Source organism: Lissotriton helveticus, chromosome 8 (genome assembly GCF_964261635.1).
Source record: "Lissotriton helveticus chromosome 8, aLisHel1.1, whole genome shotgun sequence".
Lineage (NCBI taxonomy): Eukaryota > Metazoa > Chordata > Amphibia > Caudata > Salamandridae > Lissotriton > Lissotriton helveticus.
The window spans coordinates 446,371,491-446,397,507 of record NC_136069.1 but is presented as its reverse complement, the minus strand read 5'-3'; the positions used below and the strand labels follow the sequence as shown (position 1 = coordinate 446,397,507).

General features: G+C 47.6%; 1 protein-coding gene across 1 annotated transcript in view; it reads left to right on the top strand.

Moving 5' to 3' along the window:
- The first annotated feature begins 18,416 nt into the window (after positions 1 to 18,416).
- SIAH3 (siah E3 ubiquitin protein ligase family member 3) overlaps positions 18,417 to 26,017 on the top strand; it is a 444,595-nt gene continuing 436,994 nt past the window's right edge. Inside the window, exon 1 of the mRNA XM_078656021.1 lies at positions 18,417 to 18,568. Coding sequence (XP_078512147.1) covers positions 18,434 to 18,568 — 135 coding nt within the window. The 5' untranslated portion in view covers positions 18,417 to 18,433. The remainder of the gene's footprint in view (positions 18,569 to 26,017) is intronic.

Genomic DNA, 26,017 nt, shown 5'->3' with positions numbered 1-26,017 from the left:
CATAGAAGAAGTAAATTTTGTCACAAGAAACAGTATCTGAATGATATTGACTCTTGGCATCAAATACTGTTTGTGTGAAATAGCAGCACCTTCACATGAAACATTGGGTCATCGACAAAAAATACAATATTTAAGAAAATACACAGTTTGCAGTGATTATTAGCACCACAACATTACACATATACCTTATATCAACAATCACACCCTGTATCACACCCAGGGGCCAACCGTACCATCTGTATCATGCCGAGCAGTCGAAACGACCAACACCTAAAAAATTGACAGAGAAAAAATTATGACTATGTCAAAACATCCCTTAGCCTGCTCCTAGCACATGCTATCCTGTCACTAGGGGAAGCTCTGTGCTGTACACGGGACTAAGTGAGCCTGATAGTCTGTCAATATCAGCTCCGGGACGCAGACAATAATAAAGGGAATAACTTGCGAACCACATGCCCCTCTTGGCCAAACACCAGTTACATCTAATCCCCCAGGTCCAAATATTTTTCCCTAAATGTTCGAATCGCATCCTGTATTACACCCAGGGGCCAAGCGTACCATCTGTGTCACGCCCAGTGGTCCAAGCATATCGGCTGTGTCACGCCCAGTGTAAAAAGCATGCCATCTGTGTTACGCCCAGTGGTCCAAGCGACCAACACCTCTCACTTCTTTCAGATACCAACGGGGTTGAGAAACCAGTGGCTCTGAGAAACACTTTTAGATTAAAAAATAAGATTGAGGTGTCAATTCCGACAATAAATATTCACCTTTCCTAGCGTGCTGACTATCAAAAAAAGGTGACTTCCGTGGGATCACCTCCGAGGCCGCCTTGTGACTATTCAGCTAGGATATATATATTATAGGTAATATGCCTGATTTCTGTTAGTGGGAGGATGCTCAGGTTATCTTTTTACGCTTCTGCCTTTTATGCCATACACCACATGCTTTACTAAGGTTTTGATGTAGTCTCTTACCCTCTGTGATGGCTGCTTCGGGATGGTCCTCTGTGCCAATGATTCATCAGAAGTTCCAATTAATTACGGTGCAGTGGGGTTTGAGGTAGCAATCAGCTCCATTGGTGGCTCGCCAAAATATTGCTTGAACACAAAATACCTTGAAATAACAAGAGACAAGAGGCATTTGGCCAAACAGGAACAGTTCATTTAATTAAACAACAAGGTCAGGAGCACAGTCACAGGCATAGGGTCAAAGGACCGTCTCAATTTACAATCAGTCGAACATGTTTCTCTATAAAGTGCATTGAACACAATAAAATAGTTCTGGAGATCCTTTTTTGTTAAACAAAGTGAACCTCTGTCTTTGAAGCCATAAATGAATGTAGTGGATGAGGTATCCGGATGGGCCTTGACCTTGCGTGGACACAATGCGCCTAGCGGGTAGAGTGTCCAGATGTCCGGCATGAGGAGCATGTGATCACTGTGTGTACTGTGTGTGCTGTGTCCTGATTGGCTGTGTGATCCTAACTTCATGTGGCTTCTGGCTTTATGGTGTTTTTGGACTGTGCGCACCCGTCTTGCCATGTGTGCTTTATTGGGGCCAATCTCCCTGGACCATTGTGGTGTCACAGTGCCTATCTGTGGGAACGATCGGGATTTCTTCTTCGCACATTTGTCTGCTGGGTACATGCCACCCCACCTGTGGCCAGTCAATCAATGACCTCTGGCCTGGGCCTCAGGGCCTGCTTCACTACGTATTTCTGAGGCAGGGTTGACGTGGAGTTCACAACGGGTGAATTTGTCAATAAAGATGCATTTTCTTTTTTTATACATGAATATATTGTTATTCATATTGGCATCACCTTTTTCAATATTAACAATAGCTACTGGATGCACAAAGTGAACGAAAATAATGCATGTGTCCCTTTCTTCCTTCAGGCTATGGTTTCCTGCTCAAACTGGGGAAATACATATTTTCTATTTAAGCTTACCAATGAGGATGTTTTCTAAGAACAATTACACTGTGCAGCAGAAGAACATTCTCTGTTTGTCTGCAAATGTGTCTTGACCAAAACTAGTTTTTTTGTGTTACAGAAAAATGTCTGCAACCTAAACAAAAGGTCGCAATTTTCAAGTGAAGTGGGAGTGCGATGGTGAGAAGGCCATTTTGTTTTTGCAATGTTTCATTTTTTTATAGACCTAATTGAAGCATTCAAACAAATGTGGCACCTATCCCTGTTTCTCCAAAGCCCTTTTGACTAAGATTTCTTTCAGTAATCACTATATAAAAGATGTGGACTGATGGCTGATTGCTGGGAATGTTCTCTGAAGTAGAACAGCTTGTGAAGGTTTTATATGGTCCTAATTGTGGGTCTTTGCATACACAATTTTAACATTGCTAATCTATCACCAGCTATTGCCACAGTTGCAAGTAGAACACTGGCTATACAGGTCTCTTTTGTTTTGGAAGACTTGTTAAGTGGGTTCATGAGATCAATACTAAGAGAAGATCATGATTTGCTGATGAGAACATTGCCTGTGGGTTCCACTTGCCCAAATAAACTAAGAGGGCAAGTGGTTGAAACAAAGCGTGTATCAAAAAACTACAGTAAATTCAAGTTCGGCTGAACCCAAATGCCTGAGATGGCAACTACATTTGTTTTGAATACAATGATTTAAAATGAAAACTTGGCAGCTATAATCAATCCTGTCACACCAGCTTCCAAGGTCATGCTCTCCAGAGACTACCCAGGACCGTTCAAGACTGGGTCGCGTTTCTTCCTCTTCATTTGACCAGATATGTAGGAAAGTGGAATATTACGTGGTATGGCTGTGAGACCTTACCATGTAATATTATCACAATGCCTCAAAGATGACCCTTGGATTCAACAACAATAATCCATAGCTCAGTCCTGGGAGTGTGGCAAAGAGCAGTCAGTCATTACTGGAGGAACACGTGTTCAGCATTTTGCAGTACCATTATGATGCATAGGTAATTGACATGATTCGAAAGAAACCCCACACCAATTTATAAAAATAGAGCTTACTTTTATATACATTTTGACACTACAGCAAACTTTGTATCATACATATAACCGGAGTTATGATTTTTGAAAACATTAGAAAATAAATGCATTAAATACTGCAGAAATGTAACATTTAAATATAACATTTCATACAAATTTTGACACCAAAACAAACTTTGTATTGTACATATAACTGGAGTTAGGATTTTTCAAAGCATTAGAAAATAAATGCATTAATTACTGCAGAAATTTAACACTGCAGTCAATGGGAAATTCTGCTATTGACAAATGGTAACTTAGGGGTCAAGTTGCTTTATTCTCTCGCAGGGTAGAGGTTTATGGGGTTCCAGGACCACGTATCAACAGCCAGTTCACTTTTACCTTGCTCAGTGAGTCCGGGTGCAGAAGTAGCTTTCCTGCTGTCAATCCACTGGAATCCTAACACGCCAAGGCTGCTTTTCCCATAGGGATGACACCGCCAAGAAGAAGATGCAAGGACACAGGAGCGGGATCATTGCTGATGTTGGTTGCTGTTTCTGTGAGGTGCCCTCTTAATGCAGAGTCGAATTACGGGTTCAGTCATCAGACTGGTGAGCAACAAGCCTTGGTTGGGGTAAAGGTAATCCAAAGGAACTTCAGTGGCTTGAGGTCCATGGAGTGAGATAACAGCTTTTCTTTTGTGGCAGGGACATAGTCTTGTCAGTGAAAATTGTCTTCTTGCTGTATCTTGTCCTTGAAGTATGTCGATCAGAGCTGAGGTTTCGGTGTCAGGGGTGTCCCTTACATACTAGATGTAGAGGAGTTAGGGGTGTGGGAGCTAGTAGCCAATGGGCAGCTACTCCCTATAGCTAATCAGCCTTGAAGTGACCACATCCAGTTGGGAGGGTCACTTTTCCTACCCAGAACCCACTAATTCTGCTTTCCTAAAGATGGCAGAAATCCATGCTAGGTGTGCAGAACTAGCTTACCCACCCTGGGGTGTAGCCAGCCTTCCTGGAGTTGCACACCTCCTGCATACCTAATTTCCCGCCTTGCCTGGGCACAGCATGCCTGGGGAAAGGGGGACCTTTGTCTTCATCAGGGAGACAGGCTTCATGCATATCAGAGGCTGTGAGAGCCTTTAAAGGTTGCCACTCTGATGTCTCACTACACTAGCCCACTCAGGGGGAGTAAGTGTGACCTCCTTTCTGCCTAAGTCATTTCTCTGTGTCCTGGGAGCACACACACTGCCTGGCAAGGGGTCGTAAACCAGTCTTGGTGGTAGCTGGGTAGAAAACCTGGGCCTGCCAGCCAAAGTACATACCAGCTGGGATAAATTAGGTGGGCACCTCTAAGGTCGCCACCTGGGTGCATGCCAGCCTTCTCTTGACACACGATTCATGTCAGGGAAGAAACGGCATGTTGTTTGACATCAAACTTGACCTATTTAGGTGGTACCATAAGGGAGCTAGCAACCTGGGTATGCCTGGGTATCAGTCCCATGTAATCCTATGGACCGCCTATCTCTTAAAGTGCTCTGTAATGGTAAAGTCACTACAGAGACATATACGCTTATACTTACATGTCTACACTTCTAATATGCTGCATCATGCCTCCTGGGGGCAAGAGGCCTGCTCTAGGGGTGACTTACATATACTAAAAGTAGTGCTGTGACTTTGTCACACTGGTTAGGACAGAGTCAAAATGGAGCAGTGAACACTGTTCCAGCAGTATGCAATGGCAGGCCTGCTGCCATTAGTTTACTTGGCGATACAAAAGGGGATGATGGACGGAGCGTTTGAGCAAATCAAACACTCACCCCCAGTCAACTGATCTGGGTTTAATCCATCACCATTCTTTAGCCCACTCAGCCACCCCATTTCAGACATGGCTATATGCAAATCAGTCTGACCCTGTGCCTCCTGGGAACAGTCCAGCCCGAACTGCCAAGCCATGTCTTCCATGGACCGGAAACAAGCATCCTGGGACCGGTTTCGGACTCATAATCCTCATCAGCCAGGCTATCTTGAATCCAGTGGCCAAGTGAGCAAGGGACTCACGTCTGAGCATACCCTGCCACACTTAGGGCGGACAAAGCGATACAAAAGGGGATGATGGACGGAGCGTTTGAGCAAATCAAACACTCACCCCCAGTCAACTGATCTGGGTTTAATCCATCACCATTCTTTAGCCCACTCAGCCACCCCATTTCAGACATGGCTATATGCAAGTCAGTCTGACCCTGTGCCTCCTGGGAACAGTCCAGCCCTAACTGCCAAGCCATGTCTTCCATGGACCGTAAACAAGCATCCTGGGACCGGTTTCGGGCTCATAGTCCTCATCAGCCAGGCTATCTTGAATCCAGTGGCCAAGTGAGCAAGGGACTCACGTCTGAGCATACCCTGCCACACTTAGGGCGAACAAAGCGATACAAAAGGGGATGATGGATGGAGCGTTTGAGCAAATCAAACACTCACCCCCAGTCAAATGATCTGGGTTTAATCCATCACCATTCTTTCGCCCACTCAGCCCCCCCTTTCAGACATGGCTATATGCAAATCTGTCTGACCCTGTGCCTCCTGGGAACAGTCCTGCCCGAACTGCCAAGCCATGTCTTCCATGGACCGGAAACAAGCATCCTGGGACCGGTTTCGGACTCATAATCCTCATCAGCCAGGCTATCTTGAATCCAGTGGCCAAGTGAGCAAGGGACTCACGTCTGAGCATACCCTGCCACACTTAGGGCGAACAAAGCGATACAAAAGGGGATGATGGACGGAGCGTTTGAGCAAATCAAAAACTCACACCCAGTCAACTGATCTGGGTTTAATCCATCACCATTCTTTAGCCCACTCAGCCACCCCATTTCAGACATGGCTATATGCAAATCAGTCTGACCCTGTGCCTCCCGGGAACAGTCCAGCCCGAACTGCCAAGCCATGTCTTCCATGGACCAGAAACAAGCATCCTGGGACCGGTTTCGGACTCATAATCCTCATCAGCCTGGCTATCTTGAATCCAGTGGCCAAGTGAGCAAGGGACTCACGTCTGAGCATACCCTGCCACACTTAGGGCGAACAAAGCGATACAAAAGGGGATGATTGACGGAGCGTTTGAGCAAATCAAACACTCACCCCCAGTCAACTGATCTGGGTTTAATCCATCACCATTCTTTAGCCCACTCAGCCACCCCATTTCAGACATGGCTATATGCAAATCAGTCTGACCCTGTGCCTCCTGGGAACAGTCCAGCCCGAACTGCCAAGCCATGTCTTCCAATGGACCGGAAACAAGCATCCTGGGACCGGTTTCGGACTCATAATCCTCATCAGCCAGGCTATATTGAATCCAGTGGCCAAGTGAGTAAGGGACTCACGTCTGAGCATACCCTGCCACACTTAGGGCGAACAAAGCGATACAAAAGGGGATGATGGACGGAGCGTTTGAACAAATCAAACACTCACCCCCAGTCAACTGATCTGGGTTTAATCCATCACCATTCTTTAGCCCACTCAGCCACCCCATTTCAGACATGGCTATATGCAAATCAGTCTGACCCTGTGCCTCCTGGGAACAGTCCAGCCCGAACTGCCAATCCATGTCTTCCATAGACCGGAAACAAGCATCCTGGGACCGGTTTCGGACTCATAATCCTCATCAGCCTGGCTATCTTGAATCCAGTGGCCAAGTGAGCAAGGGACTCACGTCTGAGCATACCCTGCCACACTTAGGGCGAACAAAGTGATACAAAAGGGGATGATTGACGGAGCGTTTGAGCAAATCAAACACTCACCCCCAGTCAACTGATCTGGGTTTAATCCATCACCATTCTTTAGCCCACTCTGCCACCCCAGTTCAGACATGGCCATGTGCAAATCAGTCTGACCCTGTGCCTCATGGGAACAGTCCAGCCCGAACTGCCAAGCCATGCCTTCCCTGGACCGGAAACGAGCTACCGAGGACCGGTTTCTGGCATTTCAGCCTTCTTCAGCCCGGCTAGCTTGAATCCAGTGGCAAAGTGAGCAAGGGACTCACGTCTGAGCATACCCTGCCAACTTTTGGCGAACAAAGAAAAACCAAAGAAATGATGGACGGAGCGTTGACAATACAAGCACTCACCCCCAGTCAACTGATCTGGGTTTAATCCATCACCATTCTTTAGCCCACTCAGCCACCCCATTTCAGACATGGCTATATGCAAATCAGTCTGACCCTGTGCCTCCTGGGAACAGTCCAGCCCGAACTGCCAAGCCATGTCTTCCATGGACCGGAAACAAGCATCCTGGGACCGGTTTCGGACTCATAATCCTCATCAGCCAGGCTATCTTGAATCCAGTGGCCAAGTGATAAAGGGACTCACGTCTGAGCATACCCTGCCACACTTAGGGCGAACAAAGCGATACAAAAGGGGATGATGGACGGAGCGTTTGAGCAAATCAAACACTCACCCCCAGTCAACTGATCAAGGTTTAATCCATCACCATTCTTTAGCCCACTCAGCCACCCCATTTCAGACATGGCTATATGCAAATCAGTCTGACCATGTGCCTCCTGAGAACAGTCCAGCCCGAACTGCCAAGCCATGTCTTCCATGGACCGGAAATGAGCATCCTGGGACCGGTTTCGGACTCATAATCCTCATCAGCCAGGCTATCTTGAATCCAGTGGCCAAGTGAGCAAGGGACTCACGTCTGAGCATACCCTGCCACACTTAGGGCGAACAAAGCGATACAAAAGGGGATGATGGACGGAGCGTTTGAGCAAATCAAACACTCACCCCCAGTCAACTGATCTGGGTTTAATCCATCACCATTCTTTAGCCCACTCAGCCACCCCATTTCAGACATGGCTATATGCAAATCAGTCTGACCCTGTGCCTCCTGGGAACAGTCCAGCCCGAACTGCCCAGCCATGTCTTCCATGGACCGGAAACAAGCATCCTGGGACCGGTTTCGGACTCATAATCCTCATCAGCCAGGCTATCTTGAATCCAGTGGCCAAGTGAGGAAGGGACTCACGTCTGAGCATACCCTGCCACACTTACGGTGAACAAAGCGATACAAAAGGGGAGGATGGACGGAGCGTTTGAGCAAATCAAACACTCACCCCCAGTCAGCTGATCTGGGTTTAATCCATCACCATTCTTTAGCCCACTCAGCCACCCCATTTCAGACATGGCAATATGCAAATCAGTCTGACCCTGTGCCTCCTGGGAACAGTCCAGCCCGAACTGCCAAGCCATGTCTTCCATGGACCGGAAACAAGCACCCCGAGTGGGCTGGGTATGCTCAGACGTGAGTCCCAGGCTCTCCACACCACTAGAGTCAAGCTATCCAGGCTGAAGAAGGCTGATAGCCAGAAACCGGTCCTTGGATGCTTGATTCCGGTCTGGGAAAGACATGGCTTGGTATTTCGGACTGGACTGTTCCCATGAGGCACAGGGTCAGAGCTGATTTGCATATAGCCAGTGTCTAACCCAGGGTGGTGTGGAGTGCAAAAAAACGATGGATTTAGGCCCAGATCATTGTACTGGGGTGAATGTATGACATTGTTCTACATTCTGTCCATCAACTGTGTTTTTTGCAATTTTCACCCCGAGTGGGCTGGGTATGCTCAGACGTGAGTCCCAGGCTCTCCACACCACTGGAGTCAAGCTATCCAGGCTGAAGAAGGCTGATAGCCAGAAACCGGTCCTTGGATGCTTGATTCCAGTCTGGGAAAGACATGGCTTGGTAGTTCGGACTGGACTGTTCCCATGAGGCACAGGGTCAGAGCTGATTTGCATATAACCAGTGTCTAACCCAGGGTGGTGTGGAGTGCAAAAAATGATGGATTTAGGCCCAGATCATTGTACTGGGGTGAATATATGACATTGTTCTACATTCTGTCCATCAACTGTGTTTTTTGCAATTTTCACCCCGAGTGGGCTGGGTATGCTCAGACGTGAGTCCCAGGCTCTCCACACCACTGGAGTCAAGCTATCCAGGCTGAAGAAGGCTGATAGCCAGAAACCGGTCCTTGGATGCTTGATTCCGGTCTGGGAAAGACATGGCTTGGTAGTTCGGACTGGACTGTTCCCATGAGGTACAGGGTCAGAGCTGATTTGCATATAGCCAGTGTCTAACCCAGGGTGGTGTGGAGTGCAAAAAAACGATGGATTTAGGCCCAGATCATTGTACTGGGGTGAATGTATGACATTGTTCTACATTATGTCCATCAACTGTGTTTTTTGCAATTAGTTTACTTGGATCACTCAAGGTGGCACAACCAGTGCTGCAAGCCCTCAGTAATCCTTTACCAATCACGCCCTGGGTACCACAGGTACTACTTACCAGGGACTTATAAGGAAGGTAAGCTCTTATCAATTGGGGAAGACACTTACACATGCCACTTTAGGGGAAAGAACACTGGCACTGGAGTCTGGTTAGCAGGCTTCAGTGCACTGTCAGAGTCGAAACCCAGCATTTAGCAGTCTAGTTTCCTACAAGATGTATCTCTCGAAGAAACTCTCAGGGACAACAATGGATAGATAAAGTTGATAGGGTGAGGTCTCAGAGGGGTTGTGGGTCATTATGTCATTGAAAATCAACAGGCCTCTCAGCTTATCTAAAACTGACCTGTTTCAGAAGTGATCAGTCGCCACTGGTAGGAATGTGTTTATAATGATCTCATTACTTCAATCAATCAATCAATCAAAAACATTTGTTGACCACGCTACTCACCTGTAGGGGTCTCAAGGCGCAGGGGGAGAGGGGGGGAGTGCCGCTACTGCTCAAAGAGCCAGGTCTTGAGGTGTTTCCTGAAAGTGAGGTGGTCCTGGGTCAGTTGTAGGTGGGCGGGGAGGGAGTTCCATGTCTTGGCCGCCAGGTAGGAGAATGATCTTCCTCCGGTGGTGGTTCTGCGGATCTGTGGGACGGTGGTGAGGGTGAGGCTGGCGGAGTGGAGTTTGCGTGTTGGAGTGTAGAACGTGAGGCGGTTGTTGAGGTATTCGGGACCAATGTCGTGGAGCGCTTTGTGTGCGTGGGTGAGGAGCCTGAACGTGATCCTTTTGTTGACGGGGAGCCAGTGCAAGTCTCTCAGGTGGGCTGGTATGTGGCTGTGGCGGGGGATGTCGAGGATGAGTCATACAGATGCGTTCTGTATGTGCCGGAGTCTTTTCTGAAGTTTGACTGTGGTTCCTGCGTATAGGGTTTTTCCGTAATCTAGTCGGCTGGTGACGAGGGCCTGGGTGACCATCTCTCTAGTTCCGGTAGGGATCCACCGGAAGATCTTGTAGAGCATGCGCAGGGTGTTGAAGCATTAGGATGAGATGGCGTTGACTTGCTTGGTCATCGTGAGAGCGGAGTCCAGGATGAATCCCAGGTTGCGTGCGTGGTCAGTGGGTGTTGATGCAGTGCCCAGTGCTGTGGGCCACCAGTAGTCGTCCCAAGCGGATGGAGATGGTCCGAGGATGAGGACCTCCGTCTTGTCTGAGTTCAGTTTCAGACGGCTGAGTTTCATCCATTCAGCGACGTTTTTCATTCCTTTCTGGAGGTTGAGTTTGGCGGTGGCTGGGTTTTTGGTGAGGGAGAATATCAGCTGGGTGTCGTCGGCGTATGAGATGATGTTGAGGTTGTGTTTGCATGCGATGGTGGCGAGGGGGCTCATGTAGACATTGAAGAGGGTTGGGCTGAGCGATGAGCCTTGGGGTACGCTGCAGATGATCTCGGTGGCCGCGGAGTGGAAGGGAGGGAGGCGGACTCTCTGGGTTCTGTTGGAGAGGAACAAGGTGATCCAGTCCAGGGCTTTATCTTGGATCCTGGCGTTGTGGAGGTGGGATATTAGGGTACGATGGCAGACTGTATCAAAGGCGGCTGAGAGGTCCAGGAGGATGAGGGCAATTGTTTCCCCATTGTCAAGTAGGGTCCTGATGTTGTCGGTGGCTGCGATGAGGGCGGTCTCGGTGCTGTGGTTGGCTCGAAATCCAGACTGGGATGGGACGAGGGATCCAGTGGCCTCGAGGAATGCTGTCAGCTGTTTATTGACGATCTTCTCGATAACTTTTGCAGGGAAGGGAAGAAGAGAGATGGGGCGGAAGTTCTTGAGGTCTTTAGCGTCAGCTGGGGGATTCTTCAGTAGGGCGTTGATCTCTGCTTACTTCCAGCTCCCTGGGAAGGTGGCGGACGCGAGGGAGTTGTTTATGACGTTCTGTAGGTGGGGAGCGATGATGGTGTCGGCTTTGTTAAAGATGTGGTGAGGGCATGGGTCGGAGCGAGAGCCGGAGTGGATGGTGTTCATAGCGTGGGCGGTGTCTTCGGTGCTGATGGGAGACCTAGCGCTGAGGGTGGTTGTAGGGGGCGTTGGTTCAGTGGCTGGGGCGGAGTCTGGGCGCCGCAGCTGTCCTGGATATTGGTGATCTTGAGGTGAAAGAACGTGGCGAGGGAGTCGCAGAGGTCTTGCGATGGTGTGATGTCGTTGCTGCTGGCGCTGGGATTGGAGGGCTCTTTTACGATGCTGAAGAGTTCCTTGCTGTTGTGTGTGTTGTTGTCCAGCCGTTCTTTGAACGATGTTTTTTTGGTGGTGCGGATCAGCTGGTGATGTTTGCGGGTGGCGTTCTTGAGGGCTGCCATTTTTTCTGTCGTCTGTTCGCGGCGCCAGGTTTTCTCGAGGGTTCGGCAGGATTTCTTCGATTCTTTGAGGTCGTCGGTGAACCATGTTGTTTTCCTGTTGCCAAGCTGGCCTGGAGGGTTCTTCAGTGGTGCAAGGGCGTCGTCGCTGTTGACGAGCCACTGTGTGAGGTTGCGGGCTGCGTCGTTGGTGTCGGTAGTGTTGATTGGTGGGTTCTGGCTCAGAGATGTGGTTAGCTGGTGTGCGGTGACTTTGCTCCAGCATCTACGGGGGATCTGTTGCGGGCGGTGGTGGGATGTGGTCTTTTTAAAGGTGAAGTGGATCCCAATCCTCTTCATTGGTCTGAGCTCACTTCCTCCTTGTCACAGGTCTAGTGCCTTCCGCCCCCAGCTTCATTTTCTTTAGCAATCGTTGAACTTTAAATTTAGCAGGAGGCGGGGGAAGTGGGAGATTTATGGAAGGAAGGGGAGGAGGATACATGAAGGGGAGGAAATACTTGTGAAACTTTATTTATGGAATGCTTAGATCAATGGCGTAATGAAAGTTGAGGGGGCCTGCAAGGTACATGGAGGGGCCCCCTCTCCTGATTTAATCCAGAACTCTCAGGCCAGTGTACCGTGCTGAGGGGGCCCCTGCAGCTCAAGACCCGCTCCCGCACAGCAGACTGTGGGGGCCTGTGTTACGCCACTGTCTTAGATAAGGAACTGTCTCTGGAGAGGGACACCTTATAAAGTGAGGACTCTGATGGTGAGGGCAAGGGCTCTGGGTAATGAAGATGATGGTAATATATTCATTAACCCTTCGTCCATCCTCCCTGTCACAGTCCTTATTTTATGAAGGTTTAACCAAACTTTCCATTTTCTGCATGGATTTCACATGACCATAATTATGCAATATATCCAGTATTTTATGAAAATCATAAATCAGTGATGTTATTTATGTCTTAACAGATTTCAATATGTCAGAGCCAAAATTCGTAAAAAATCTAACTTTGGGCCAAGGGAAAGAAATTAATGGATCAATGCTCTTCCAGGTTAATTTCCATAGCCTAAGCCATAGACATCTTTTTCCTACTATTGCTTCCCCAGTACAAATAGTAGAAGACCAAAAAGAATCAAAGCGGTATCCGAAAAAAACTTTACGCTGTCATATTTCCCAAAATTGCCATCGGGCCATTTCCTTGTTGAAGGCAATCAAATAAATTCCGAAAATATTTTGATAGAGTCTGGTTTGTGTAGGCTGCAAATTAGCGTATTATACTATTAAAGTGTGTAGCAGTGTACGTCCATTTGAGGACACTTTCATCTTATCTACAGGAGAACTCAGTAATGAGCCTAGGAAGCCAAAGAGGCAGTGGATGCTATACTTGAGAGTATAGTAAGAACTTTAGATACTTTTCAAAATAAAAAAAGGTTTCTTTTAGCTTTTATTGCAATGATAACATCAACTGGTAAGGTAACATGGCAAAAGGTCACCATCACAGATGCCCCATGTTGACATTTCAAAGTAGCGAGCACATCTATATTTAGAAAATATATTGATAGTGGATATACAGTAATTTACAAATCATGGTGCTATATTTTACAATCCCACGATAATTATATAATGAGAAACAGCTTTAACAACGCGGCCTTATGCACATGTGCATTTCCCAGCAAGCTGAACAATGCTTGCCTTAACCACTCATATGCCTTAACCACACATATGTGTGGTTAAGCCAGTCGGTGTTTTAGCTGTCTCATCAGATGAGAGGGGAACTACAAGGTATGCAGCAGGAAGGACAAACCGAGACATGGATGGGTAAGTTGGGCTGGGGTTAGAGGGTAGTGGGGGTAGGTTTTAGCGGTGGGGGCTTGTTTTAGGGCTCAGGGAGGGGGGCCGGGGCGGAGTAGTTTTTAGTTGGCTGTATTTTAAGGTTCATGGCAGGAAAGGGGCAGTTTTCAGGGATATGGGGCAGTTTTTAGGGCTCAGGGTAGGAAAGGGGCAGTTTTCAAGTCTAGGGGGAAATTTTAAGGGCTCAATGCGAGGGTGCTGGACTTTGAGTAGTTTTTAAGGGACTGAGTTTTAGGTGTCAGGGCATGAAATGGGGCAGTTTTCAGGGCTAGAGGCCGGTTTTAAGGCTCATGACGGAGTACTGGGGTCTGTGTTGTTTTTTGAGGCTCGAGAGTTGGGTTTTAGGGCTCAGGGTTAGGGGGTCAGGCCGTTTATAGGGCTGGTGGAGTACACCGCAGGAGAGCTGAATTTTACGCTTCAGGGCACAGGAACAGGGGTGTGATCTTTACCACACGTCTCTTTACCAATCATGTCTTTACAATGAAATTGCGTGGTAAAGGTATGTGTGGTAAAGATGCAGTTATGGGTGAGACCACGTGATTCAGTCATGCATTGTTGAGGGATGCTTTGTTCCATAACACAGCCTTATTTAACAGCTTACACCATTTTGCCAATGATTTTTCATTTAACAACACAAAAACAGGACACCCTGGGTCAATGACAAAAGGGAGAGGAGTGTGGGGTGGCTCCCTTTTATAGGACGATTTCCCTCACCCACCCATGAGGGGCATGCTTCATCATTGGGAACCTCCTCGCACTGCGAGCCTGGTCACAGTGCGGGGTACAACCCCCTCACTGTGAGGGAGGAGTTCAGTGATGTTTTATTTGTAGGTGACAAGAGGTATACTAAAACCTTCAGATAAAGCCGGGTGTAGAGGGAGTGTGTGAAGATAGTGGATGTGAAATTAAAATGAACTCCCTGGTATGTTAAAAAACAATTTTAATGGAACATCCGGGGTCAGGGCTAAAATCAGTGTGCGAGCCATGCCTGATAAATTCAACCTTTCATGGTTTGGTGTGGTCATAGGGTCACCTTTAATCAAGTGGGGGGAGAAAGAAGAGATTCTAATCCATTCTGCTTCCTTGTAGTACTACAGAATATCAAGAGGGAATCGATCACTTGACCTGAGTAACCAGGGTTTGCAACCTGTTAGTCGTTTTTCATTTTTAAAAAACCTCATTCACGTACACAAGTAATGAGGCGGTATATCTTGGTTCTCCACCCTGTTAAAAACGTGACAGCATCATCATTGGGCTTCTTTTTCGTATGCTTTTCTCCACCAGGAGGAGAACCACTGGTTATTGCAGTAGTGATCAGCGAAAGAGGAGTGAAAAGTGCTCAAGTGAAGTGAGTTAAAACTGGAAATTAAGAACCTCGTATTTCCTAAACTACACTTTTAACAAGTCTGGAATTGAGGTGGGTAAATACAGTGTGTGCGTGAAAAAACGAGTTATTAATGTAACACACTAGAATGTCCAAAATAGGTCGACATGTTTCAGCCCTTTGGAATTGCCCTGAAGGGTCGGGGGGGGTGGCTTTCTTCAAGACCTCAGAAAAGTAGTAGTAGCTGCGAATTGTCACAGCCTAGGTAAACAATACCATAGTTCACTTGATTCAGATAAGGTAATTAGGAACCTTCAAGTCCTAAACAACGGACTTCATCAGGGTTCCGATGGGCATGGTAACCTGCTTCAAGCGTGCAGAGCGACTTGTGCTTGCTCTTTCTACGGTTCCCTGGTTGCAAACCCTGGTTACTCAGGTCAAGTGATCCATTCCTTCTTGATATTCTGTGGTCATAGTTGACATGTTTCAGCCTTGGTGCCCTTCGAAGAGGTGCTGTGGCTTACTTGAGGACCAAATTTGAATTTGAATTTGAAGGGATTTGTACAGCGCTCGTACACCTGGCGGTTTCTTGGCGCTCACTGGTAACAGCTACTCAATGGGTCGGAAGAGGGAAAGGTGAAGATTTCAGGATGGGAAGGCTTGGGTAAAAAGGAAGGTCTTGAGATCTCTGCGGAAGAGGGGGTATTGAGTGCAGGATCTGAGGGACAGTGGGAGAGAGTTCCAAAAAGCTGGGCCCGTAGTAGCAAATTTGGAGCCACCCCATTTCTTCCGCTTGAAGCGGGGAACCACGAGAAGGTGGTGGGAGGAGGATCGGAGGTCTCGTGAGGGAGTATAGGATTGTATAGCCGAGTTGATAAAGGAAGGGGCAGAACCTGTCCTGGCTTTGAAGATGGTGCAGCCGAGCTTAAATAAGACACGCTGCCGGACAGGGAGCCAATGAAGGGAAAGGAGAAGAGGAGTAACATGGTGTGATTTAGAGAGGGTAAAAACCAGCCGAGCGGCCTGATTTTGAACCAGCTGGAGGCGCCTCATGAGGTAGTCAGGCATGCCATGGTAAAGGACATTGCCGTAATCTAGGCGCGATGTCACCATGGCCAGAAGAATTAGTTTGAGCGCGTCTGGGGCGAAAAATCGTGAGACTCTGCGGATAGTCCTGAGTGAGAGAAAAGCTGAGGAAACCACAGCAGAGACTTGGGAGTGTAAAGAAAGTTGGTTATTGATTTTGAAACCAAGGGTTTTGACAGAGGATACAGGAGTGGGTGGGGGACCTAATGATGGGGGCCAGAAGGAGGGGGACCAGGGACTGGAGCAACCACCTGTCAACACCAACTCCGTTTTATCGGGGTTGAGTTTCAGGTGGTTGAAATTCATCCAGTCCTGGATGAAGGTCATGATGGACTGAACCTTAGACATGGACTCTGGGGCAGAGGAAAGGTGGAAGATGAGCTGGAGATCATCTGCATAGTTGTACACAGAGACCTCCAGCTGCTGTAAAGCAAAAATAAGGGGGGCGATGTAAAGATTAAATAAAAGGGGGGATAGTGAGGAGCCCTGAGGGACACCGCACTGGATGGGTAAAGATTCCGCAGAGAACTCTCCCAGGCGAACCGCCTGAGTCCGACCGCTCAAGAAGGAGGACAGCCACAGTAGGGCTGTTCTTCGGATTCCCGCCGCCTCGACCCGTGAAAGTAAGATGGTATGGTCCACGGTGTCGAATGCGGCGGAAAGATCTAAGAGGATCAGGGCCTGATGTTGATTGGTGTCCATTCCTTGTCGGAGGTTGTCCAGAACCGATGTTATGACGGACTCAGTTGAGTGGGCTGGGCGGAAGCCGGCCTGTCTTGGGGCCAAGACACCATGACTTTCCACGAAGTCACTCAGTGTTTTGACCACGTGTCGTTCCAATACCTTTGCCAGGAAAGGCAAGAGGGAGATTGGACGGAAGTTGGCAGGGTCTGAAGGGTCCGCTCCAAGTTTTTTTAGAATCGGTACGATCACTGCCGATTTGAGTGCTGGGGTAACGATGCCCTGAGCCAGTGAGCTATTGATGAGCACTAAAGGTGGTGAGGGGCAGAAGGTGTAGATCTGCTTTAAGATATAGGCAGGGCAGGGGTCCAGCGGGGAGCCGGAAAAGAAAAGAAAAGAAAGATGCGTGAAAACAGGCATGGCTCGCACACTAATTTCAGCCATGACCCCAGGATGTTCCATTAAAATTGAGTTTTAACATAGCAGTGAGTTTGTCTTAATTTCACATCCACTATCTTCACACGCTCCCTCCACACCCGGCTCATCTGAAGGTTTTAGTATACCTCTTGTCACCAATCACTAAAACATCCCTGAGCTCATCCCTCGCCAATTACAGTGTGAGTTGTAATACCTTATTACCTGCAAATCATGGTACCTTATCCTTTAAATAACTGGGGGTGTATACATTCAATTAATATTTTGCCTTCAGAAGTCTGTCTATTTCTCGTGAGAACTATGTAAAATAATCAAAATACGTTGAGGTTCTTGGAAGAGGTGCCTTTCCAGTTGAATATCTGGACTTTCTCAATGCTCTTTGATCGCCAGGTCCCCATTTTCATCACCTGTACACCAGTATAGTGGATTTACCTCGTGAGTGTCCGAGGTCGAGTCAGGTGTGAAGCAGTGAAAATGCTCATAGGTTACTGGTTGCTGTAGGCACCTGAAAAAGTGAGAAAAAAAGTCACAAGCTGCAGGTGGGAAGCGAATAAGGAACTATGCGAGACTACTCTGGGGGTAATAAAACTCTGCATACCCCAATAATATATATTATGAAACCAACGACAAAATATGGCTGGCTGAATACACAAGCCTAGAGAGATTGACGTTCAATATATATTACCGCCTCCAAAGAGTCTCTTTTTTTCTTCTAACTTTAGTCTCCACTTCTTGCCAAGATACTTTGACCGGCAAAAATGCAGAGCTGCAAAACACCGTTCGCCCCTTTACCCTTTAGATGGGTTATACAAAGTTTCTTTTATTCTAATCTATAGCGGCATACCTTCCTGTCTGGCTTTTAAAGTGAGCTCTCTTCTCAAATTAAGCCCGTTAATAAATTGAGACGCACAGCAATCAATGGCACCGGCGCCTGTGCGGAGCGGCGCGCGGAGCTGGCGGTAATCACACGATAAACGCAGCGTGCTGATCTATGGTAATACTCAATAATACATTCTCCACCAGGCTCCACTCATCAGGGAGCTGGGGAGGGAGGAGGCGGGGAACTCTCTCCTCATTGGCTGTCTCCGTCCTTTCAGGAGAACCCTTCCCGGCTGTGATTGGCCGGTGCGCTGCTGCAGGATACTAAGCATCTTTATTTTGGTGATGGATACGAAGGCATGCCAGCAGGCTGTGCGGGAGGACAGTGCTCGCAGCCAGGTTGCACTGTTCAGGTGGAGGGGCTGACAGCCATCCCACTGCTGACATTAACCCTTCCCAAGCAAGTTTCTCTTTCCTGCTTGCCAGGTTACAGTGACGGCCATGGTTGCTGCTCAGCCTCCACCTCAAGGCGTGACTGCCCTTTGAAGGCGAAGTCCGGGTGACTTTGCGAGCTTTGTGCCCCGCGCGACCTGGGCAAACTATGTGCAGTTAGCTCGATAGGAGGTGCCACGACCTGGAGTACCTGACTCTTCGGGGGAGAGGGGGAGCCCCGGAAAAAAGTTGTGATGCTTTTCTTTACTCAGTGCTTTGGAGCTGTTCTGGACCTCATTAACCTCAGGTTTCATCACTGCAAAGCCAAGAGGGTCTTCACAGCCGCAGGGCAGCTTGTCTGCGTGGTGAACCCCACGCGCAGCCTGAAGGTGAGTGTGCCACCCGCCAGCCTGTTCATTTTGAATATGTGAACTTTTGAACTCGAGTGTGCAAGACGGCTGCATGCCAGCACTAGGGAGGCAAGATGTACAGAAATTGTGAATCACTCGTGAATAGTGCATGGCTGTTGTTATACATGCTTTCCTCTTCCATGTAACAGGCACGTGCCTGCAGACAGGAAGTACTGAAACTATTCATAACATTAGCACAAACATCAGATAGTGGGACGACGGCAAGGGAGCTGAGAGGGTTGGAGAAGGTATGGAGGCTTGGGAGATGGTTGGGGTTTATTCGATGGAGGGCGCCTTTCTCAGGGGTGCCATAGTACTTGGAGTCTGATTTACATTTGGATGTTAATGGAAACTACTCTGATTTCTGGAGGAGCTGTTAAATGTGTGGGAGATTCCGCAGGTGGTATTTCCATCACCTTCTCATCAGTGTTGGGCTGGCCTGTCAAACCGTCTGCACTTGTCACATGGGCCAGTTTGAAGGGACTAGAGTGTGGGTCGGTTTTTGTGCACCTGTCACGGCCCATGGGACCAAAAAAAGGGCCCACACACTGGTCCTTTCAAGTTGACCCATCTGGCACTGCCAGCCTGTCCTCCAGGCCAGTCTAACACTGCTTCCATGTATGTGGACATTCTGTCTGTGGCTTCTCCTTCAGGTGTGGCGCTTCTGCACCTGTGTAACCTGGCTGGCTGTCAGTGCCAACTGGAACGCACATGGACGTCAGTCAGTGGAAGCAGAGTGCAAAGTAATATGTGTAGTTTCCACATTTTGTACTCTTTACCCACTACCCCCTCAGCAGCAAAATGGAGGCGGTAGAGAGGTTCACAGAGGGACTGAGGGGCAATGTGAGGTGTTTGGTGCCTAGAAGCAGCCTGGTGTCATACCAATTGGTACAGTGAAAGACATGTTTGTACATTTGGTCTCCATTTACTAAAGTTTTGTTTGGGTGCCTAAATTACCGAAAGCGACACCGAAGGTAACGTAGCGTCTATTAATTGACTAAAGGCCTTCATTCGCAGCGCTAAATTTCACCGAATCACGTGACTCTGCCTAACTTTAGTAAATTAGGGCTATTGTTTGCATAAGGCATTTTCTTCGGGGGTCCAACCTACACTTTCGCTCCTTTGGCGTCCTCTACAGACTGCCTGCGTTTGAAAGTGATACAGGTGCATCAAATCATAAACAGCTGTGCCCTTATTCACACCAGGAGAGCACTGTACATCCCTCCTTTCACCCTCTCTCTCCCCTCCCTCTAGCCCCTATCGCGCCCGCTGCTTGGAGTGAGCCGTCTGCGAAAGTCAGCAGCTGCGCTGTTAACTTTAGTTCTTTCTGTGCGTTCAGTTAATCTTGTGTGACAAGTATTGATGGGGGCTGGTTTCGCTGCTGGGAGGGAGGGTGGCGAAGGTATATAAAAAGTTATTGTGCTTCTTATTTGTTGCTTGCTAGTGATACAGTGCCCGTACTGTCTGGATGAATGCTGAATTTGGGTTCCTCTGCTGTCTACACTGGAGACTTCCGAGCAGTGAAGATGCCGGTTCTAATGCCAGCTTCTTCAACTTGACATGAAAATGTGTGCTCTTGGGCAGCCGTTTTTATATCACATCCTCCAGTTGTCGAAACGATAGCTCCTAACAGCAGGGTGAAGGCTGATGTGTTAAGCACTTAAATCACATTTTTTTCTCATTATGCAGGGCAGGGCTTAGCAATGACCATGCCACTCGCTGCTCTATACACGTACGGGTCAATAATTAGGGACAATAAACAAACAACAGAGGTAGACATGTGAACTAAATTAAGCCGAAGATCACACTGCTTTTCCGGGTTGGGGTTGTTACATCCACTAAAACGGGATTCTGCCTCATTACCACTAGACAGCACCACCCCATTCTGGAACATAACATACATAAAAGAAAGTCGTGGGCGCATTGCCCTCGCAGCCGGCTCTGCAGCTATGCTTTCGGTCACGACGCTGTCGTGGTTCGTATTCTCTGTACTGGCTTGGGGTGGCTTGGCAGTGTAAACACGGCGGTTCCGTGCTGCAGGCGGCGCTTTGCTCCCGCCCTCCGGTGCCAGCCGCGGGTGATTGCTGTGAAGGCATCCTTGCAGCCTGCCCTACAACCCGCCGCGGCCGGGCTGGCTGCTGGCACCGCCGCTCTCTCTCTCGCTGGTCTAATAATAGCTGCTCGCAGGGAAGCCTCGCTCCGATACGTTACTAAATCCCCTCTGAATGTCAATGACGACCCTCGTTCATTGATCAGGGTGGCAGCACTGGCAGCGTGTCCGTGTGCGCGTGGTCTGCCTTACCCGCCCAGCTGGCAGGACTCGTCTGATCTGTGGGCATCGTGCCACCTCCAGCTGCATGCTTCTTCCACAGATCTGTTGTCACTGTGCCCACGCGATGAACACAGGAATGCCTGCGCATTGATTTATTGTTAATTACCACTGGAAGAGCGCGCGACAGTTTGAACCAGATGACATTGACATCAGCGGATCTGGTGAAAGAAAGCTATCATACGTAGTTTAGTGTCATTGTGTCATGAAAGAGCCGGGGGCATTTCCCATACCTTAACTCCGGCATATAGGTCTGTAAATTAATGGTGTAGTTCCCAGCATGTGTGTAGCGCTTACATTTCACTAGTGTGGCATCGCAGCGCTCGGACGTCCCGGAGGGATTACAAGCGGACGGACATGTTTAGAGGGTGATGGTGTTGTTTTGTTGGTCTGTAATTTAATTATATCGCCTCTAGCATGTGTGGAGCGCTAAACTTCCACTATTGTGGATTCGCAGCGCTTGGACGTTCTGGAGCGATTACACGCGGTGAAAGCGCGTGGGGCTGTGCTATGCTATGCTATGCTCTATTGAACGTGAAGCCAGCTACCACTTTATGTGACTGCATGAGACATCTGTAGCATCTGTTGAGCAGCACCAGAGCGGAGCCTGGCGGAACCCTCCACCAACCCTGCCAACCTCTTTCTCACGTGACCACATTCGTGCACAGTCCCACGCGAGTAGGTTGGTTATGCAACATATACGTATGTGATTTGAATTTTAATAAATCATCAAAAAGACAAAGGCACCCAGTTCTCTAATGGAGAAGTAATTGGAGTGATTACAATGCGTCGTGTGTGTCAGCAGCACTGGCTCGTGCCTTCGAGACAGCTCAATCCGTCAATACATTTCCTGCAAGAATCTGAGTGCCACCCACAGGCGAGCAACGCCTGGAGCCCAGGCGGGACTGGCTCGGTCTCTCATCCTTTCAAGGTCGACAAACCACATGTTATCGAGTTGGACAATAACAACATGGATTCTTTACAGCACTTTAAAGTTCAAACCTTTCTAGTCTCTGTGAACCCACCTCTCCTAACCAGGAAGTGCCTTGATATGGTTTAGTTTAAAGAGACGTGCAATATAGTTAATTTGTTAATTGATTACATTGTTCAGTTTTTACTCATTCTGCTAATTAGGGTTATTGTTTTTGTAACATGCACTTGCAATCAGTGGCGCCCACAGCGAGTCACGTCTGAATAGAAAATCACTCAATCACAGGCTGATTCAAACTTTGGGGTTTAGGAATGTTCAGCTGGGATAGACCCAGTGCTCGATGCTGATGGGCTCTAGTGTGAACCATCTTTTCAATTTGTTTTAATTTTACAAAAACAGTCCTTACTTTTTGTTAAAAACACGATCATTCACTAAGGTTAATGTCGATCTTGAGGGGACTCCAGCTGAAATGGAAGGGGAGGGGGGGGGGGGGAGGCTCCTGAACTGTAAAGCCAAGGTAGAAGCAGACTGCGAAAGTAAGTAAAGAAAAGGGCGTGCGTGAACCTGGTTAATGACAGAGGCGTACCTATCATTTGTGCAGCAGGTGCAGTGACACCAGGCTCCGAGTCCTAAGGGTGCCATACAACCCTGATAATTTCTGTATTTTACTACCCCAGCTCAGTCAAAGGGCCCATATTCCTTGCTTGCACCATGGCACATGGTATCCTTTGTACGCTACTAGTTAATGGGAAAATCGAACTGCAAATTAGGACCCACTTTATGGCATTAATTGTTTCATTCATTTGAGGCTTCAGATGGCAGAGATTACATCTTTTTGAGAGGCGGTCTAAGGGTGTTTCCAGATGAGATCTGGAGTGGATTCTTCTAATGGAAGCTTATGAAGAAGGTTTGCACTGGGCTCAGTCTGATTGTGTATTAGTAAATGTATATGTTTGGAAAGCACTTGTTTTATCTTAAACACTAAATCCCTTTGCACATTTTGAGGCAGCATTATATTGTGTACAATACAATTGTAAAATAATGGCTTGCACCTTCACATTGGTTTCATCTGGGGGTAGGTCCTCAAATCACCCTAAATGCACTCAGTTCCCCACTGTGCCTACAAGGATTCAGTTCTCGGATTGTCTAGTTACACACAGACATCTGCAGTGATTACATTAACCAACTGAGCTTTCATCTACCACCAATTACGTCAACTGGCAGTGTGTTATATTTGATATGTATTTACCTTAAGATGAAAGGCCAACAAAATAGCTGCGGAATATTTTTTTCTTTTTAGCAATGTTTCTGGCCCTCCCCCCACATTCACTGACCCCGCCCCCGTTACACTCAGGATCACAGTTCCCATATTTTTGATGTTCTTCGGCCACTGGATAGACCTCTTCATAAACTCCTCTAACACGATATTGACGGTGCCCTTGATTAAAGCAAGGTGAAGGGAACACTTTACAGAATTTCCATATGAAGAAAAGATCCAAAGAAGTCAAAATGTCGGGGTGTACCCATGTCCCTGGTGCTCTTGGTTTACACACAGAATGTCTCACTCGCCAGGACATGCTTTATCAGCCTATAAAGACCTGTTCAGAGTTAGTCATGCTGACATGTTGACCAAACTCAAGCCATGCGTTTAGTGGAGTATTTCTTCTATTGCATACACAAATTATTGCATAAAGGGGGTCAAATGTTGGGAAAGAGTCCCACCTTTCCTCTAGTAGTTTGTCTAGTGAAGCACCTTCCAGATGAAGCCATCTTGGGGTGGTAAAAGGCTAGGAGAACAAAAGTGCTCTGATTCTGCAGGATGTGCTTATAGCTTGCTACCAGTGTAACCCGTAATAGCTCCATGTTCCGTCTATCAGCTTGTCTACAAAAGCGCTCTCCAGAGGAAGCCATCTAGGGTTGGTAGTAATTTAAATCAGCAGAGCTCTGCCTATGGAGGTGTCTGAGCAGCCGGACACCAGTGAAACCTATGATGGCTCCATTTTCTTTCTGTTGAACTGTATATTGCAGCCACCTCCAGAGGGAGCCAGCTTGGGATGGTACTAGGCTAGGATAACAACAGAGTTCTGCCGCTGGACCCTAGTGTAACATTTGAAAGCGCTTTTAGGGCACAGTGGTTCTGATTCCGTCCTGCTCTATGACTGCCTAGATTTGACCTCAGTTATCGTGTTTCTTAGTTAGAGCAGGACATAGCATAATGGGAAACAACCTTTACAACGCAGTCATTACATTGCACTACCTTTACATAGCAGTCTATACACAATCTTCAGATGGGTATGGGTTCCCCAGCTGTTCGTACTTCAGGACATTCATTACCCCATTATTGTCAGAGTGTGTGCAGGCATGTTCATGCGCCTTCATTGCCCTAGAGTTCTCCGTTATATGAACTGTGATAGGCTATGTCTGATACGATAACCAACAAGTCTTACACCTTTTCTGCCAGCAATATTGGATATTTGACAGCTGCTCTCAGCCATCACACATGTTTGAAGCCCATCTACTCCGCTCAATTCAATGCCATAGGGTCTAATTCACAAAAAACAGTAAAACCCAGCAGGCATATGCGTACATCTATGAAATGCTTAATTGTACCTTTTTTGTGGTCTCGCTAGAGACAACTCGAGTTGTCTTTCCCAGACACCAGTGTATACCAGAATACACCTAGTCAGATCTTGCTTATGATTAGTTGACTTTCTTGTCAATCTCAGTACTCTGCTTTTTATTGAAGGCTTTCCTTCCTATTCAGTGTTTGTCCCTCCCCTCAACCATAACTTGTTTACGCTTGTATTTGACTGACTAGGGTCGCATTCCAAAGGATGGAGTCATGGAACAACTTTTTTGTAAGAAAACTATCACTTTGTTTATCACTCCATGGGACAGCATGGCTTACTCTCAGTGCACCCTCGTTCTCTTTACTGTGATCCCACTCTGTATCAACCTATCTCTCTCTTACTGCCCTACCTTCCTGTGGTCTTTGGTGGTTCACCATGCACCAGATGGAGACCTTGGTGATGCCTTGGATGCTCCAGGGCTGGACTGGCCGTAGCGGGCACCAGGGATTTTCCTGGTGAGCCGCCTGGGTGGGGGCAGGTTTTAGAACCCTGGGGGCCGTTTTTGTTACGGGGGGCAGTTTTGCAGCATAGCTGCAACATTGCCCCCCTGCAACAAGAGCAGCCGCAGTGTTTTTCACATGCACTCCCCTTATACCCGCCATGGTGCCTGTCAGACTCATTTGCCAGGGCTGGTTTGCATTCCGAGTGCGGCCCTGGTATGCTCTTGCCCGATGCTCTTCCACATGGCACCGAGACACTGATCTTAGCCTTGGAGATGCCCTGCATGGTGCCCCACTCCACTGTCCAGTGCTAGCCCTGTCGATGGTGGTAGCCTTTAATGTCTTTTAAACACCACCTTTGTTACTGAAGACTGTAGTGACGACTGGCCACGTTTAACGCATAGAAAAGAATGAAAACATAGTTTTCTATATTGTCAAGATGGCCACTGCACTATGTGATGCAACGTGAGTTGTGTCATCACATCATGCATCATGGCAATGTACATGATGCACTTGATGATGCAACACACATTGCATGATGCAAGATGAATGTCTTGAAAGTAAAGAAAGCATGCTTTCATTGCTTTCTACACACATTTACACAGATCACGTTGCTCTGTGAACATTGGCAAAGCAAGACCGATTGGTTTTGACAATGTTTGTTCTTATGAGTCATATGGAGCTACGACCTTTGTGGTTTGTCTGAAGTACCCTTGCCCGACATTACCCTACGACTGTGGATTGTTCACAGAGTAATACCCATAGCCCAAAATGCAAATGTGTTCCTCTTTTTCTTGATAATTTAAATAAAACTCTATGTGAAGAAATTCCTATCACAAACCTTCTAAAAAGTTTGTGGATACCCACATTTCCAAACTCATTGCACTGTGTGAGAGAAGTGGCATTGACACTGTTTGTCAAACCTATAAAGTTGCGACTTTATGGATGTTTATCAAATTGGCAATGTTGCCAACGCCCTTGGCATACGCTTGTGAACAATACCCATTACTCTGCCACGGAACCCCCACTACAATTTCAGAAAATCTATTAATATAGAAAATTATTCTAAGAACTGCATTACACCCTGTAAAAAAGTAG